We start from the raw sequence: 18,156 nt of genomic DNA on the forward strand, positions 1-18,156 counted from the left end.
AGGGACAGTTTCTCTTGTTAACAATCCAAACAAGGAAGTGTGTTTAAAGTTTGACTTTACTTGGTGTACTTTATGGTATTGTCAAGGGAAGGGTGTCAAGGCAGGAAGGAATGATCCATATTGTTAGATGACCCTCAGAACTCTGACAGAAGCCAGAGCCACAGAGGCTGGGCCTTTGGTAAGAAAGGGATCCTTGGGGGTAGGGGAAGGGCTGTTTAGGCAGAAGTGGGATTACAGTGCATGAAGGAGTGAATGGAAGGCAAGGATGGCTTCAGAGAGAATTGGCTTGTCCTCTGTAGGCAGGAGAAAAAAAGGTGGTAGTTGAAGAGGTAATGGTCAGATATTCTCTGGAGTTTTGTTTTTATTTTGTAGTTTGTAAGAACAGAGAGAGCAGTTTATATGTTGAAGAAGAAGAGATAGATCCTGTAGCGCAGTGTGTCCTAGAGGACAAACAGGTTTTTGCTCTGTTTTATTTGTTTTCAGTCTCTTGTGTTTTTTGCTGTTGTTACTGTTGCCACAGAAGAGAAGCATGAAGAGAACAGTGTCTTCACAGGTGAGCTTGAGCATGGCGAGGACAGGCCAGGGTAAGAGGCCTGAGACTCACCAAGGTTTGATTGCACTTTTGTGAGAAATGGGGGAAGATGATGGCTAGGACAATGGAGAAAAGTATATTGGGGGTGTCGGGGGGTATTGTGAGGACCCTAATGAGAATGAAGGCCATCACTTTACAGATGGGGGGAGGAGAAGTTGGATTTACAGTTGGATTGCTTCAGGGTTGAGATTTTGCAGGTGGATAAGATGGAGAGAAAAGTACTAATGCTATGCTCTTGCTTTAAAGCTTTTGGGAATTTTACAAAGCCTGCAAAACAGAATCCAACTCACCCTGACATTCAGCCCCTCCATAACTCAATTCACATCTGCTTTGCTGTCTTACTTTCATCTTCTTTCTTTCCTCTCTTCAGTCCTGTTCATACTGCCTGCTTCTAGTCATCCTGTCTTAATTTCCTTAAACTCTGCTAGATTTCTAACTTCTGAGCTTTTGCCTCCATCTGACTAGAACACCAATCTAATCATCAAAGTAAAGTCCATTTGCTCCCCAAAGTCCCCCACCTTCCCCAGTCAGAACTCAACTTTCATCTTCTCTCAAACTAGAGGCCCCCATTACATTTTCTCAACACTCCTCCTGGAAGAAGTTGCCTCACCCAGAAGCAGCAAGCCCTTGGATATGACTGGATGAGTTTGGCCAACTGGGGATTCTTTCACAGGGCTTGATATTGAACTAGCAGGCCACAATGGGCACCAGAGACATAGAACCCTCTAGATTTGGGTTCAGAGCTGGCACCTTCCCTGTTGCCTGTATGCAGAGGCCATTGGGGGAGCAGGAACCCATGGCAGAACACTGGAGGGATGAGATACTGGGTGGGATTAGGGGCAGTGGAAATGAAACAGCCCTTTCATTGGGGCTTTTGAGAATGCCCCAACTGAACATCTTGCAGCTGAGATCCCGGAGCTATTCCAGTATCATTAACAAGAATCTAATTTCAGTTAAGTTAACCTGAGGCAGTCTCTGTTCCTTGCAGTCTACTGACCTTGCCCTGAACTGAAGGCTCTGCTCCCACAGACTCTGGAGTGTGGCTCTGCTAAAGCAACCATCTCTTCCCATCAGAGTTACGAGGTATATGTCTACATCTGCCTGGGTCTCCCACCACTGAGGGCAGGGACTCTGTCCAATTCCTCCAATATCCCTGAGCCTAGCACATGTTGGATGCTCAAAAAATAGTTGTTGAATCTGTATCTTCAACCATTCACAAAAGTGATGTATCATTTGTTAGCAAACATTCTGAAATTCTCTATGCATTCTTCCCTATTTTATCATATTTGTATTATTTTATCTAATTTTTATTAAATTGGTTTTCATGTACTCCCAAATTCCCCACATTCCCATGTGTTGGCTTTCTCTTATTTGGTGGTCACCAACATTACAGGCCCCTGACTCTCACCCATCATCCAGTATTCAACACTCCTTTACCTTTGAAACAGATGCTTCCCAGGAAGGCTGGTGGAGCAGTTTCATTTCAATGATGTCATCTAAAGCACATTAATGGATCTTCAGCACAAACCAAAATTATTGTGAGCATTACCACCTAATTGCAATATCAAATACATTTGACTTTATAAAATCTCGTGACATTTTGATTTTAAAATATTTAAATATTTTAAAATAGTAAAGTATTTAACACCAAGCCTAGAACATATGCTCTGTATTGTTATTAGTGTTTAATGAATGTTAACCATTTTTAACGCAGGGGAAAGGATTTTCTTTTATCTTCCCAAAAGGTTTGCTGAGCTCCTTCATGGATTTAAAGTGTGACCCTCAGGGACAAGTTTTGCTGAATGGCTGAATAATGGATTGAGATTTGGGGTTGGAAGTATTCTGAGGAGTAAGGAAAAGTTGTGAGATGGAGTGTGAGACTCATTCCCATGGAAACCACCAACTTTCCTCCTGGGGGAGGGAGGTGTAGGATATTTTAAGATCCAGGATGGGTCAACACACAATTTCAGGTTTTCATATCTCACGAATGTGAAGAGCTCCCCTACCAATTTCTGGTGGAAATTGAGAAAGGGTATATAGATTTTCCATTTGGATTGAAACAGTGTAGAACACAAAGTAGAAGGTGACCATGAGAACAGAAGTTGCCCAAAGCTTCCAGAATTCGCAGCCAGGATTTGAGCATGGTCATTCAGCAGAAACCCATCTTACATCTTCTTAGTATTAGAGCCGTTCTGGTCTCAGACCTGGGCGTGAATAGATAAGGTGAGATAAGAATGTTTTCAAAGTTCTGTCCTGCCCCAGCCGGGTCAGAACTCTGATTTTGTTCTAGAATCAACCAGAGTCACGAAAATTCCTGGCTTGAAGATTTTTAAGGACTAAAGAGGAGCTCTGCCCTGGTACCTTAAGACTGGCCAGAATCTGCCTGACTTTTACAGAAAGGAATGACCTCTGTAGAACTAGAAGTTTTGTGGTGTCGGTGTGATTGAAGGGACATAAGCATTTATGATGCAACAACTAAGTAGTCAGAGGGCATACGGAGGAACATTGTTGCTAGGCAACTTGCTTTCATTAACTCTATGGCTTTGTGGTCAAGGTGCTACCTTGTGCGAAATCTCCTTAAATTTTTCCTTTACCCTTCCCCCAACTCTCCCTTCTGAAGCACCAGGGAACCAACCGATCAGCCCCTCCACCCCCATCCCCTTACAACACTAGCGGTAGAGTAGTGACAGAGCTTCGGGTTTCATGTTAGCTAAACCAGGCTTCACTATGTACACATGGGGTTTACAAGAGCTTGGTGTCTCTAATTCATCTTCTAATCTGGCAAATCCTTCTCCCATCACACTCCTTCCTCCCGGCTCTCATTAGAACTTCCTTTTCATTTAAAATTTGAATGTCTACTTAGGTGGGAAAGTTAGTCCCCATTTTACGGCCTTTCCCCTCTGCCCCTCCTTCTCAGGCCCACCCTTTGTGGACGCAGAGCGTCTGCTGGTCAGATTGAGAGCTAGCGATGGCGGTCTCTGAGGTAGTCAGTCCTCTCTGGTCGTCTTGGGCAGGGTCCTACCAGCCTGCTCAGGTCCTCTGCGGCACTGCCATGCAGGGAAAGCCGCTGCCGCCAACCAAGCAAAAAAAAAAAAATTTTTTTTTGGAGGGGAGGGTGGACAACTTGGAAGCACCACGCTGCGGGAAGAAGGACACTGCTGCAGAAGTAACAGGCAGGGACCACTGCCAGCGCAGGAGGATGGGCACTTGAGAAGATAACGGATGACTGCGGCAAGCCATCTTGCCGGACCTCCTAGCCTCCAACCTGTGCCCTCAGTTATCCCGACCGCGGTTCCCGAAGTGACAGCCACGTGGACCACGGCGTGCGCGGCCGGGAAAGAAATGCTGGAGTATGGGGGGGCGGGGCTGGAAGGACGCTGGAGAGCGCAGGAAGGACCCGCGTCCGCGCGCCCGGCTGCCGGCTGCCAGGCGACGCTGCCGGGAGCGAGCACGCCCCGGACGTCACGCTCCGCTCGACCAATGAGCGGAGGCGTGGGGCCAGCGCTGTTCCCGCCTCCTCCCACCCCCGCTGCCGCCGCCGCCGCCGCCACTCCAGCCGCCCCGGGGAGCGTCTGAGGAGGCGCGGGCCTTTGCAGGCTCAGGCGCCGTACCTGCTGGAGCCGCCGGACAGGCCCAAGGAGCTGCTTGTTCCGACCCCACCGCCCGATGTCCTCAAGATGGAGGCAGCGGGGGCAGCGGCGTGAAACAAGCGGCGCTGTGGGCGCGGGAGCAGGGACCCGGGCGGCGGCGGCGGCGGCGGCGGCGGGATGGGGCTGCTGCTCATGATCCTGGCGTCGGCCGTGCTGGGCTCCTTCCTCACGCTGCTCACCCAGTTCCTGCTGCTGTACCGCAGACAGCCCGAGCCGCCGGCGGACGAGGCGGCCCGCGCGGGCGACGGCTTCCGCTACATCAAGCCGGTGCCGGGCCTGCCCCTGAGGGAGTACCTCTATGGCGGCGGCGGTGGCGGCGGGGCTGAGGAGCCCTCGGGAGGGCTCCCCGAGGGCGGTGCGACCCCGACCCCGACCCCGGCTCCCGAGACCCCCGCCCCGCCAACGCGGGAGACCTGCTACTTCCTCAACGCCACCATCCTGTTCCTGTTCCGGGAGCTGAGGGACACCGCGCTGACCCGCCGTTGGGTCACCAAGAAGATCAAGGTGGAGTTCGAGGAGCTGCTGCAGACCAAGACGGCCGGGCGCCTTCTGGAGGGGCTGAGCCTGCGGGACGTGTTTCTGGGCGAGACGGTGCCCTTCATCAAGACCATCCGGCTCGTGCGGCCCGTGGTGGCCTCGGCCACCGGAGAGCCCGATGGCCCCGAGGGGGAGGCGCTGCCCGCCACCTGCCCCGAGGAGCTGGCCTTCGAGGCGGAGGTGGAATACAATGGGGGCTTCCACCTGGCCATCGACGTGGACCTGGTCTTCGGCAAGTCCGCCTACCTGTTCGTCAAGCTGTCCCGCGTGGTGGGCAGGCTGCGCTTCGTCTTCACCCGCGTGCCCTTCACCCACTGGTTCTTTTCCTTCGTGGAGGACCCGCTGATCGACTTCGAGGTGCGCTCCCAGTTCGAAGGACGCCCGATGCCCCAGCTCACGTCCATCATCGTCAACCAGCTCAAGAAGATCATCAAACGCAAGCACACCCTGCCGAGCTACAAGATCAGGTGAGCCTGCGGGAGATGGGAGATCGGAGATGGGAGGGCCCGGGCGTGCCGCGTGCGGGGAGCCGTGCCTCCCGCCTGCTCCAGCCGCAGGTAAGGCAAGGGGACGGCGCTGCGGGGAGCAGGACGCCTCTGGAGGGATCGGGGCACTCCGCGCCTGGTGCTGGGCAGCACGGGCGCCTCGGAAGCCATCTGGGGGGCCACAGGGAGCCCCCAGCCCAGGTCGTCGCTGTTGGGACTGTGGAGAAACTTCCTGTGCGTGGCAGCCGTCGGGGGCCATGCAGCAGCGGCGCAGTTGTCCCCGGACCCAGCGCGGCGTGGAGAGATGCGCCCGACCTCCCACTGTCCGCTTGGTCGCTTTGCCTCGAGGCACCCGCGGCTTTCAGGACAGACGGGGTCGCTGTGCAGAGGCGGGGTCCTCAAGCACTCAGCACTCCAGTGTTGCCTCCCCCTTCTGCGGGGAGGGTGTGCAGCCCAGGCCCGTGCTCTGCCCCTCGGTGACCACTCGATGGCCGTGTTCCTCGCCCCACACTCGGCGATGCTCATTTCTGCAGAACCCTATTGCGCCCGCGGCTTGCTTGTTGTCACAGGCTGGGTGGATGGAAGGGTGGAAGGACGCGCGACAGGTCTGCAGGCCTCATCCACGTTGGTCCAGGAAGGCTCGTTGGTAGGGGGGCGGGGGGCGCAGAGCGGCATACCTGGCTCTTCTGTTCAAAACATCAAAATTGTTCATTTTCCTCTCGGTCCTCCAATAATTTTATGTTTGTGAAAATGTTTGAGCCTTTTGGAGTTCGTCCTTTATCAAAAATTTTGTCAGTCTTGTATCAGCCTTACCTAATGCCTTTCAGTTAGTAGAAGTTGAATATCCCTGTTACCACTCGTTTCCTACCACGGTGTCAAGCCACATCACTCAGAAATCTTGTGAATCTGGAATGGAGTTTTGACGTATGGATGTCGTGTTTAGGCTAGTAGAGTGACAGTTTAAAACTGTTGGGTGGCAGTAAAGTTTTATTTTCTGCTGGAATCATCCCCATAGATTTGCAGGGAGTGGTGGTGGGGGGCTGAGCTGGTTGTTCACTCTGTTTAATTTCTGGTTCTGTGAAGTAGAACATACTTTATGAAACCTTCTTTTAAGCCCTGGAATATAAGTGACTAGATTATAAAGTCACTAAATTATGAGTTCCAGTATTTACACAATGAGATCTTTATATATAGCAGTGTGTTGCTAAAAAGTCATGAGAAAAAGTTGTCACACATTTTAGTATATCATAACTTCAATTCTGATGTTTTCTGGGTGGCTTTCAGGTAATAAACTGACTAGGGTTTGTTTGTTTGGTACTTCTTGCATTTGAATTCAGCTTTGTGCTTGTGCCCTACCACCTGATCCATGTCCCCAATCCTTTTTGCTTTTTTTGCTTTAGTTATTTTTTTGGGTAGGTCTCATGTTTTTGCTTCAGGGCGGACCTCAGATGTCCATCTTCCTATCTATTCCTCCAGGGTAGCTGGGTTTATAAAGCACACCACCATACCAGTGTGGGCTTGCTTGTTGAGATGGTGGTGTTGCTAATTTTTTGCCCAGGTTTGTCTGGAGTTTGGATCCTTCTGAGTACCTGTGATCACAGGCATGTGCCACCATACCTGCCTAGGCTATTATCATTTGGGGGTTATTTACCGAATAGCCAATGGCAGTAAGGTTACATATAATTTTGAGGGGTTTTTTTAAAAACATAAACTTGAAATTTAGTTGAAAGTTGAAAGAAAGTATGAGTAAGGGTAATGGAGTCATTGAGAAGTTTGTTGCTTTGCAGATGCTATCGTCTATATCATTGAACAGCATCACCATTTATTTAAAATATAGTAAATTTGCTTTTCAAAATTTTACTATACCCAAAGAAACTTTTTAAAAATCACAACATGAATTTAACTATATTTCAATTCTAAACCTGAAGCATTAAGTGACCACTTCCAAAAAATGTACACGTGTGCTATTTGTTAGAGGACATTTCATTGGCCAATTCGTAAATACTGCACTGAGTGCATCATTCACTGTGCACATTTTTATTGGATACCTTCTAGGTGCTGGGGCTTATTTCAATACTGACTAGGAATAGACAGCTCCACCCTCCTGGAGTTAGTCTAGTGAGAACTGCATTACCTATCCCTATGGCTTAAACTAGAGTGGGAATGATGGGATTGAGTTACTAGGAAACTGATTTTAGCTTAGTAAAAGAAAAATTGAAGTGTGAGGATGAAAAAGCCACTTCAGGAAGCATTCTCTTTGTAGCTGCTCTGCCAGAAGTGTTCTAAACTGGTGATGTCCTGGGGCCGACTCAGGTTTCAGGTAAGAGGATGAATTGCAGTACATCTAAGATGTATCATTCTCACAATGAGAATTAAAGTAGCTAGTGTTCATTGTGCTGTATAGATGAAAGAATGGAGTCAGACTAGTTAAATAACATGCTTAAAGTCATGCAGCTGTCAGGTGGTGAAACCTAGCTCTGATAAGTCAGGCAATCTTTTTTTTTTTAAATTGTGTTAGGCTAAGGGTGTGGTCCCAATGGTAGAGCACCTGCCTTGCAAGGATGAAGCCCTGAGTTTAAACCCCAGTACCACCAAAAACATAAACGAGAAAACCCACTCCACTGTTCTTACAAGTTTTTTTGTTTTTGTTTTTGAGTATGCCATCAACAAAATATATGTTAAGTATATATAGCCTATAGAGTGTAGAGTGTGACTATGAAGCTTAGTTTGTTTCTTAAATTGGAAGTTTTGGGAAGGTCTTTTTAAAATTTAAATCCTAAGGTTAAGTCTGAGTGCTGACACACAGAATTTCTTTTTTAATCTAGCAGATTGTGTTTCTAAATAGAAGGTCTTGCTAGATTATCCATTTTAGCCATCTAGTCTTCTTAGTAGAGCTAAAGTAGTAGAAAATTGTGTCGAGTCTTAGGGTTCTTTAGCACGTTTAATCATTACATAATAAGAATATCTTGCCAGTTATTATTGTTGTCAGTTCTTCCCCCTTTATTAATTTCCCCTTTTTCATTTTATAAAAGGAAGTGACCTGTCAGGACTGCCAGGTCCCAGTTTTTCACCTAGAAATGCTCAAGTAGTAGCTTCCTAAGGATCCAGCTGATTGGTACTTCATTTTACCCAACTTAGGCATTTAGTTTGTAAAACATTAGATTTTTAAAAAGTGAATTGTAGTATGCAGAAAATGTGTTTACTAATTTATCGAAGTTAGATTCTCAATTGTTGAAAATTTTTTGCTTTAAATGTAACTTTAAATAGTGTATTAATAGTAATATTTTAAAACATTAACACCCAAATTCATCTTTGGGGAGAAAGATTACCACTTTTTGTTCTTGAGTATATGGTGAGTCTATCTCCAATGTGAAGTTTAAACAAAAGTCCTGGGGTGACAGGGGTGGGGGTTTTTAGGGTTTAGGAGTCACATATTGAGATTCTTTTTTGGAGGGGGGGGGGCTTGAACGCAGGGTCTTGCTTGCAAGGCAGGAGCTCTACCACTTGAGCCAAGTCCCCTGCCCTGGTATTCTTACTGATGCTTCTGTTCCTAGAGTATTCTTGCCCTGTAGCTAGCACAGGTTGTGTATTGAAAGGGCAAACTCAGTTTGTAGGTACTTTCTATTTGGCTTGCATTCTTTTTGTTTTTTAATTGCCAGCATTTAAAAATGGAATATTTTGCATGGTTTAGATTTCTGGCTTCTGTTAGGCAAAATTAGAATATCTTGTTGCACCAGGTCTGCATTTCTCCTAGCAGCGTAGGTGGGGAGAGGAACTATAGTAGCAGCATTGGGGATAAAACTTGGTGTGTAAGCTCCTTCTGCATTTTGCAGTCCCTGCTTACTTGTCCCATTTGCTTGTACCTGCATGTCTTGGAGTCATATGACTTTGAGACCCTCATGTGAGGAGAAAATGGGGAGACTTAACAGGGTGTGATTGTTTTTTACCCCTCTTTAAGATTATATCTGTGAAGAGACTTTCTTTAAAAGTGATTTTACTCTTTAAAAATAAACTGTCTATATAATGTTGAAATTTAGAAAGTCATTCTACTACAGTTTTTTAAAAAATCCCTTGAAATATTTCCACTTCTGTCATGTAGTTATAGTAAATAGTGACAGCTTTTCTCTTGAGTTTGGTAGGGATTTTGCTGTAGTGGGGTTGGTCCTTTAATAATTAATTAAGCATTTACTTCTCTGATCTGCAAAGGAGGGGCATCTACTTACTGACACCATATTTGAATTTGATAAACATGGCAGACATTTGAGGAAAACTTCACTTTATAAATTCATGGAATGTTTTCTGAGCATGACTGTTCGCATCCTAACTGTTTTGTTCTGCTCTTTACCCATGAAAAACATTCTGAAATGTATTTGTGGAGAAATTTCAAATATCCTTAGTGACTGGACCACTATCTCCACTGAAGAGGAGGGAAAGACTTACAGCATCTTTATTAATATATAGGCTACTATTTTCAGAGAACTAAATTAGACCTGCTCTGGAAAGCATCACATACTTTATAATCTCTATAATGTGGTTTATATCTGATTTATTTCTTGGTCTTGTGAGATGAAGAAAACACTCTAATGTTAATTATAGCTTTATTGTTTTACTGATTATCAGGGGTAAGGATGGTTTTCTTTTTTTCAGTGCTAGGGTTTGAACCCAGGGCCTTACTTATGCTGAGCAAGCACTTTTTTGTTTGTCTTATTATTAGCATGTAACTAATTCTAAAAAGGGGTTTCATTGTGATACTTCTATACACGCATATAATATACATTGATCAAATTAACCCCCTCTGTAACTGTAAGCAAACACATTACCACTGAGCTACATCCCCAGCCCAAAATGGTTTTTGATAATGCATGTCCTCTTGCAAACTTTCAAAGTCAATTCTCTAGAAGCTGACAAAACCATTTGTGAAGGTAAGTGTAATGTATTTCACTTATTCACTTACTTTCTTGTACATTTCAAAGTATGTAGATAATTTTTAAAAGGTGTTGGAAAATACTTAAAAATAGCTAATAAAATTCCTTTGTGATTATAGTACTCATAGTTTTACTTCCTAATGGTAGCAAGAAACATAACTAGTCTTTGATACTTTGAGAAATTGAGACAGTGGTATTAGTGTGTTACTCTGCTCCTGGAGTAATGATCTAAGGTAGCAGTGAACTATTGTGATTTTTCTTATAGTGTTACTCAGAGGAAATCTGTTTTTATATCTCTTTATAGATAGAATTGGAAAATAATTTGCTTAGAGATGAATCATGAAGTCATTTAAAAAATCATTTATTTTCAATAAATGTTTTCTGTAGATTACCATAGCTAGTGTTGTGATAGGTATTGTATGGGTGTTAAAATTGATTACAAGGTAGCTCATGCTTTCACGCTGGTTAGTTTTTCTAGGGGAAACTAATAGTAAAGCTCATTATAATGGTATTCGGATATCTAAGCCTTTTAGTGTTTGAGAACCAGGAAGAGGAAAGATCAGTATCAACTGATTACTTTGTTGTTAGTATGTAGTATGTACTCATACAGGGTTCAGTACTGTCTGGGGTTTCAGGCATCCACTGAGGTCTTAGAGTATATCCTCAATAAGGGAAGACTGCTGTATAGTGACCTTAGGCTCCTTAGAGTGTACACTAGTTTGGTGCTAGTTTTACTTCTTGCATGTTGGATTTCCTGAAGCTGCTGTGAATTATTGTGACCGTAGGCTTTAAAAACTTTACATGGAAAATAATGCATCAATAAATCATCTGTAGAAATTTGATTTACACTGAGAAAAGAGTAATTAAGAGGAGGATGTTAGGTTCTAACCAGTAATATACAGATGTTAGGTGTGTTGACTGTCCCAGAAAGCTACAGTTTGTTACTGCAGGTAGCCAAAGCAGGTCATTATAAAGTAGATTGCATTGAAGGAGTATGTCTGCATTGAACGAGCATGTCTGAGCAAACAATATTGACTTACAGATGTTACTAAAAAGCTAACATGAGCAGGGTCAGGGCTAATGAAATCAAGTTTGCTAAGTCTATGTATGCCAGGCTGTTCACACATTTACTATCTCACTCTTGTGTAGGAGAGATGGGCATCTCATTTTTACAGATGTAGAAACTTGAGACTTATAGGGTATTTGTGATTTTCTCAGAGTTCTTTAAGAAAAACAAAGCCATCACTAAAAACAAAAACCAAAAAACCCTGGACTCTCAAAACCCTGTGTTGCATTATTTCTGTGGAGCTAATTGCAAACTAGAAGCTTTTAGTGTCCACAAGTTCAAATTGGTGTTCATTTTTTTTTAATTTTATAGTTGATTAAACAACAGATGTGACAAACTATATGTACCTGGAAATTCTGAAATATTTACTGCCTGGCCTTTTACAGAAAAGATTTGTTGATCTCTGTTCTTAACTCTTAAAAACCAAAACCAAAAACTAAAATGCTTACCAAAAAAGAACATCTGTGCATGTACATTGAAAGTAGTCTTCAGCCATTTTTGAGGCTCCTGATTTTTTGAAAGCTAATGAAAACTGCAGATAATTTCTGCAGTAAAATGCATAAGCAGATTTTTATTTAACTTCATGAAATTCATAATCCCCTTGAAGCCTACGTAGGGTTAGACTTCAGGTTGCAAAGTAAACAGACAGGATACAAATTTGTTGCTATAAATTAAATTACAATTAAAGCTAAAGCTAGTGTGTTAAATATTAAGGACTTCATAATCTTGCTTACCTTCTTAGAAAGTATACAGGATTGGTATTGCTCAGCCATTTCTAAATAAGCTAGAGCAGGGATTGCCTGCCAACCCCCCCCCCCACCCCCGCCACAGACACTGCCTCAAGATTACCTATACCTATATTACCTCTTCAATAAGAATATCTGACATTTCATCCAGGTACGGGGCTGGGGGGCACATGCCTGTGATTCCCAACTACTTCTGAGGCAGAGACAGGAAGATCTCGAGATCAAGGCCAGTCTGTGCAAAGTTAGTGATACCCTATCTTAAATACAAAATAAAAACAAAGGGCTGGTGTAGCTTAAGCGGTAGAATGCTTGTCTAGCAAGCTGAGGCCCTGGATTCAATCCCCAGTACTGCAAAAATAAAGCAAGCAAACAAAAAAAATCTACCTTATTTAAAAGTTAGATACTGACCCAACATTTCTTCCCATTATTCTCCATTTTCTGAAAATAATGTCACTAGGAAACAAGTGCTATTAAATCACTCTGTTCCTACTTTAGAGTCATAGACCAGCCTGACACTTTTTTGGCATGGCATCAGAACACATCACGCTTCATCACACATCACACTTCATCAACTACCTGGTCATTAGCAGACATTTTACAGAGTAGGTCCAAAATCTGTTTTGCCAAATTGCGAATGCTGACATAAACTTACTGTATTTGACTAGATGAGTAAACTGCAAATAATAGTGCCAGCACTATGGAATTGTTCACTTTTTTTTGGATGGAGGATGTAGAGAAACACTTAGGTTGTTTGTTTCAGTAGAGGGCTTGGGAGGAATGTGGACCTGACTTAAGCTATCAGCACTGTCTCCAGCAAGAGACCTTGGACAAAAGACCTTCTTTAGTCTAAGTTTCCTTACTAAAATGGAATTGAGGCTTTCTCCATTTTGTAGATAATGTAGACAATTGGAGACAATAAACATCACATGTGATAACAATTGAATAAATCTGTCTTTCATAACTAATCAAATACATATTTGTTGACTATCCTATATCTACCAGACATTTTGCTAGCGATATAACAGGTATTTTGTAGGCAAAACATTAATTTTTCTCCCTTTCAAGTGAGTGATAAACTCATTTAAAAAATTCAAGCTGCTAGAAAATATGAAAAACTCCTGTAATATATTTCCTTAAAGGAAACTGCTGTTAAATTTTGGGACTACTCTTCCATTTAAAAAGAGGTATCATAATTTGTCATTAATTTATAAAAACAGGCTCATACTCAGTACTCCAGTGTTAGCACTGGAGGTATGGCTCAATGCCCATACCAGCCTCTTAGGATGTCTTGGGTTTTCTAAATCTACCTACTTCATTTGTTTTAGTAGGAGCATGGAATTACATTGATCAGTAGTACCACAAACTAAACTCGTTTTATTTTTTTCCTCCTTAGGTCCTCTTTAATATAGACAATGATACTATAAACATCCTTCTGTTAATCTCTTTGGATAGATGCTGGTTTTTAAAAAAATCTTTTTGCCAGTTCTTTGCAGGTGTTTAAATAGTATTGAGTAGCTAAAATACTTGTAATTAAAAATCTACTTCTCTCCATTTTAATTTCATCTCCCTGCTATACCCAGTGTTAAGTTTGAGGAGTACACTTCACTGAGCAAACACATGTACACAAGCCTCTTATAAGCTAAGGAGGTGCTTCTGCCTGTCTTCCTTTTCCTCCCTCTTCCTCTATTCCTTTCTTCTTAATAATAAAATGGGAATAGATTGTAAGTGTAACCCCAAAAATCAGTTTATAAGTGTAACTTGATAAACTTCCAGACAGTACACATGGATCCTATTCACTTTTTTTTTTTTTCTGGTTGCACTGGGGTTTGAACTTGGGGCTTTCCACTTGCAAAGCAGGCAATCTATGGCTTGAGCCATGCCTCCAGACCATTTTGTTCTGGTTATTTGGGGGATGAGAGTTCTTGAGAACTCTTTACCTGGCTGGACTCAAACCGAGATCCTTCCCATCACAGCCTCCCAAGGAGGTAGGATTACAGCTGTGAGCTACTGGTACTCTTCACTCTGGGTCATCTCCTCCAGCTTTGAACTACCTTACATCTCTTTTCTTCTCAGTCCTATTCATGCCGTCTGGCTTTTCCTACACTTCAAGCTTCCACCCCAGGGTCTGCCTTTCCTATTTGCTTTTCCAGAAGCTTTTTCCACAGAAAGCCAAAGATCACTTCCTATCAGATTTCAGGTCCCTTTTAAAATACACTTTGCAACAGCCTGTATTATAAAAGTGGGCTAGCCCTTTGGATGCTGGAATTTTTTTTTCTGCACAAACTAATAGTTGAAATATGGGTATGTGTGTCTTTTGTTCAGAAATTGGCCAAATCTTAAGTAGTGAATTGTAACAAAGTGAACTCAGACATGTAAATGAAATGTAAGTTCTGAACTCTAACACCAGTAATTTTGGATTTCTTTTTAAAAATTTTTTATTAGGCTATATTCATTATACAAGGGGGGATTTGTAGTGACAATTTGATTAGACTTATTTTGTACATTATTTACACTGTCCCCATCATAAATGGATTTCTTAAACAGAATGTCTAAAACATTTATTTCGCTTGCTCCCTCCCTCCCTTCCTTCTTATTTTTTTCTTTTTTCAATACTAGGGATCAAACTCAGTACCTTATTTCCCTCTTGAGCCATGCCCCAGCCTTTTTGTTTGCAATTTTGTTTCTGAGATAGGGTCTTACCAACTTTGTTTGGGCTGGCCTCAAACTCTGATCCTTGGCTTCCACCTCCTGAGTAGCTGGGATTATAGCCATGTACTACCACCCCTTGGCCTTAACTTGTTTCTTTTTTTTTTGTCATTATAACACAAGCTGATGTTATATAACCCAGTGCTGTTGTAAAATCAGCAGTGTGTTGTATTGGAGAGGAGTGCTTCCTCCCTGTTACATAACTGGGTGTCAATCAGACACCCCTACCCCTACATACATTCACGCGAGCGTGTGCGCGCACACACACATTTCTGTTGATTGAGAACTCTAGAAGTTCACCATGCCAATTTTAAGGTCTGTCCTGGCTCCATAAGGGTACTGCTCCCTCATTTCCACACACAAACAAGAAAATAGCTCTTATACTCCAGAAGCCTTAGTTTTTAATTTCACGTTCTTAGAAAGGTCAATATTGATAAGCTGTAGATTATATTTTGCCTGGACTAATATAGAATAGCAATAAAATTTGTTTTCATTAGTCTGATACATAATTTCCAATTTTTGTGAAATCAGCAGAATGCTTTAGAACACATTTCTCTTTATTCTGTTGTCAGCACACTGGGTATTTTATGCCCATAAATTCTTCATGTATTGTAGGAAGAATGGAGCTGATGATACAGTGGGTGGAATACTGAATATCTGGACTCTTATTTGCCTAACTTTTATAAATGAGCTAGAAAACTTCCCATTCCCCACTGTAATTAGTTCTGTTACTGTGTACTTAAAAATGCTGTGATTAGTATAGTAAAATAAACTAATGAAGTTTATTTTTTATTATAACTATTATATTTACTTGGGCCAGTGGTAAGATACATGCTAGTTAGTTAAATAGGTGACCTAAGTATGTTTAGAAATGGTGTTTCTCTTAGGATCAGCTCTGTATCCTTCTTGTACAATCTACAATTATGTGACTACTATTTTTTACTGTTAAATCTTATGTAGCTATATATATAAAATAGTACTAGAGTACACTATATTTAGTAGTACAGGAGATCAAGAAACTACACTTTGGAAAATGACTTGTATTCTGTTCTTAGAATGATTTCATGCAGACCTGAGTATCTACTAAATAGTGTTTCTGGTGTTTTTGTTACATGCTAATGTTTTGTCCTTTTCACACAGCAGTCTTCATACCTACTAGATTATATTGGTACTCATTACTAAGGATAATTGTGGTTGCTGACTGCACAGTCTTGCTACTTTAGTCATTTGGTCATGAAAGTAAATAATTCAAAGCATTTAGTTCTCTGCAACTTGCTGTGGCTGAAGTAAACCATTCTAATACAGCTAATTTCATTTGTATGCTGATTGTTTCTATGACACTGAAAACCTTTTTTTTAAACCATCATTGAATGTAATATTATTTTCCATACAGTTTAAAATCTTACTTATTTCAGTATTTGGAAAGGTTATTAGTTCTCAATGTTCAACTCTTTGCATTGTAATTAGGACCTGAATGGCAAACTCTGGACACAGGAAGAAATTAGCTAACTGGTTATGGTAAAATAGGCATCCTTTTATTTACTAGTGCTGGTGTGATAGGTAATACAAGTTGAATCTAGTTCAGTTATTTTGAGATCTGTAAAATATTAAGAGAAAGTTCTTGACAATCTTAATTTGTAATAGAACCTGTAATACAATATACCTAAACTAGCCTATTTTTGGCAAATTATTTACATAAAATAACTTGAGCAAATTACCTACTTAAAATATCTGAGTAAATTACTCAGAATTCTGGAAATTTTTAGTACTACAGAGTCAGGGTTTGAAATCAATAATGCTAAGAATCATGGCAGTCAATGAGAATTTATTGCACTAGATTCTGTGGTGGTAATTGATGGAGCTTAGGAAATTTCTGTGCTCTTAAGGTTTTCTTGAAAGTAACTCAACCTCTTGCCCTGAAATAGTAGGGTTAGGAATTTCTGTTCTGTTTCTGAGATTACTATTGATTTGTTGGTTTAGTATACCTTGAACAAGTCATGAAACTTAAAATTTTTGAGATAGAATGACATAAAAATCTAGTTTTTAATGTTCTTAGAGAAAAGAATTATGCAAACGTGATGTGGCAATTTATTACTTGCTTCTCTGTTATTTCTACAAGCTAAATCTTATTCTTGCATAGGTCTGATGTATTGATTACTCTCAAGTATGCAGATAGAAATTGTTTATCTTAAAAGGATTTTCATTTAATAAGTTTCAACTTTAGTGAGAATTTAAAAAACTAAGATATAGAGGTATAGATAACATCAGGATCATCTGTAATTCATAAGATGTTTTGCTTTTACTTGGACAGAGAAAAGTTAGGAAAAAAACTGGATTGTTATAACCTTAAAGTATTTACTTTCTCCTTTCTCTTGTTCAGATCATTCTGTATCTGACTTCATGTCTGGAATGGTTTTCCACAATTATTTATTTTTGTGGTGCAGGGCATCAAACCCAGGACCTTGCATATGCTAAGCAAACAAACACTTTACCATTAAACTACCTCCCCAGAACTTGCTATGTAACTCAGGCTGGCCTGGAACTCTCCATCTTCTTGCCTTTGTCTCCCAAGTGCTGGAATTACAGGTGGACACCAACATGCCTGGCCCTTTTGTCTGTTTGATACACCCAAGTGGGTTAAGAAAACCAGACTTTTTTATTATATACTTCATGTCTTTATGATATTTAGGAGATGATAATTTTGCCTTTGGGTATTTTCTCTCACCCAATCCATAAGAATTCAGAGGAGATTCAATAAATGTTTGGCTTTGCTCAGGGTGTAGTACACTGCAGAAAGAATTAGTACTGTATAAAGGGAATAAATCCAACCAGTCCTTCAAGATAACTTTGTTTTTTAAATCTAGTAGTGAGAAACAGTGTACTTAAAATAAGATAATAGGTTGCATCTTATAATTTGTAAAGAATTGTCATGATTAAGAATTGTTACAGTGTAACTCAGTGGCTTTCAAAGTGTGATTGGGGCACACCTTTGGATCTCCTAGACCTTTACCATGGGTCTACCAAATCAGAACTGTTCTCATAATAATGCAAAGTGTTACCTGCCTTTCTCACTTTCATTCTCTTAAAAGTGTATGGTGGCGTTTTCCAGAAGTCAAACAATGGATGACTTCAGATTCCGCTTAGCCATGATTTCAGTCCAGTCCCCATACTAGTTTATTTAACAAAAACAACAATAAAACCCCCAAACAACAAAAAACCTGTATCCTTTGTTGATAGTATAAACTTGCAAATGCAAGAGAACAAATTAATAATAGACAGTATGCCTCCCTGTTTTAGGTATTAATCTTTCTACTTCTGTGTCATTAAATTTTGTAACTAAGCTGATATTAAAATGAACATATTAAAAAACTGACTTAGGGAAGCCCATGGAGAATTGTTCTATTTATGGAATTGTTTGGTGTGTATTATTAGTGAAAAAGGCTACACTT

At 41.6% G+C, this 18,156-nt stretch overlaps 1 protein-coding gene across 1 annotated transcript in view; it reads left to right on the plus strand.

The window, feature by feature from the left end:
* The first annotated feature begins 4,122 nt into the window (after positions 1-4,122).
* The window catches only part of Pdzd8 (PDZ domain containing 8), a 64,999-nt gene continuing 50,965 nt past the window's right edge, over positions 4,123-18,156 (plus strand). Inside the window, exon 1 of the mRNA XM_020185947.2 lies at positions 4,123-5,246. Coding sequence (XP_020041536.2) covers positions 4,360-5,246 — 887 coding nt within the window. The 5' untranslated portion in view covers positions 4,123-4,359. The remainder of the gene's footprint in view (positions 5,247-18,156) is intronic.

The sequence above is a fragment of the Castor canadensis genome, chromosome 7, assembly GCF_047511655.1.
Source record: "Castor canadensis chromosome 7, mCasCan1.hap1v2, whole genome shotgun sequence".
In the NCBI taxonomy this organism is placed as follows: domain Eukaryota; kingdom Metazoa; phylum Chordata; class Mammalia; order Rodentia; family Castoridae; genus Castor; species Castor canadensis.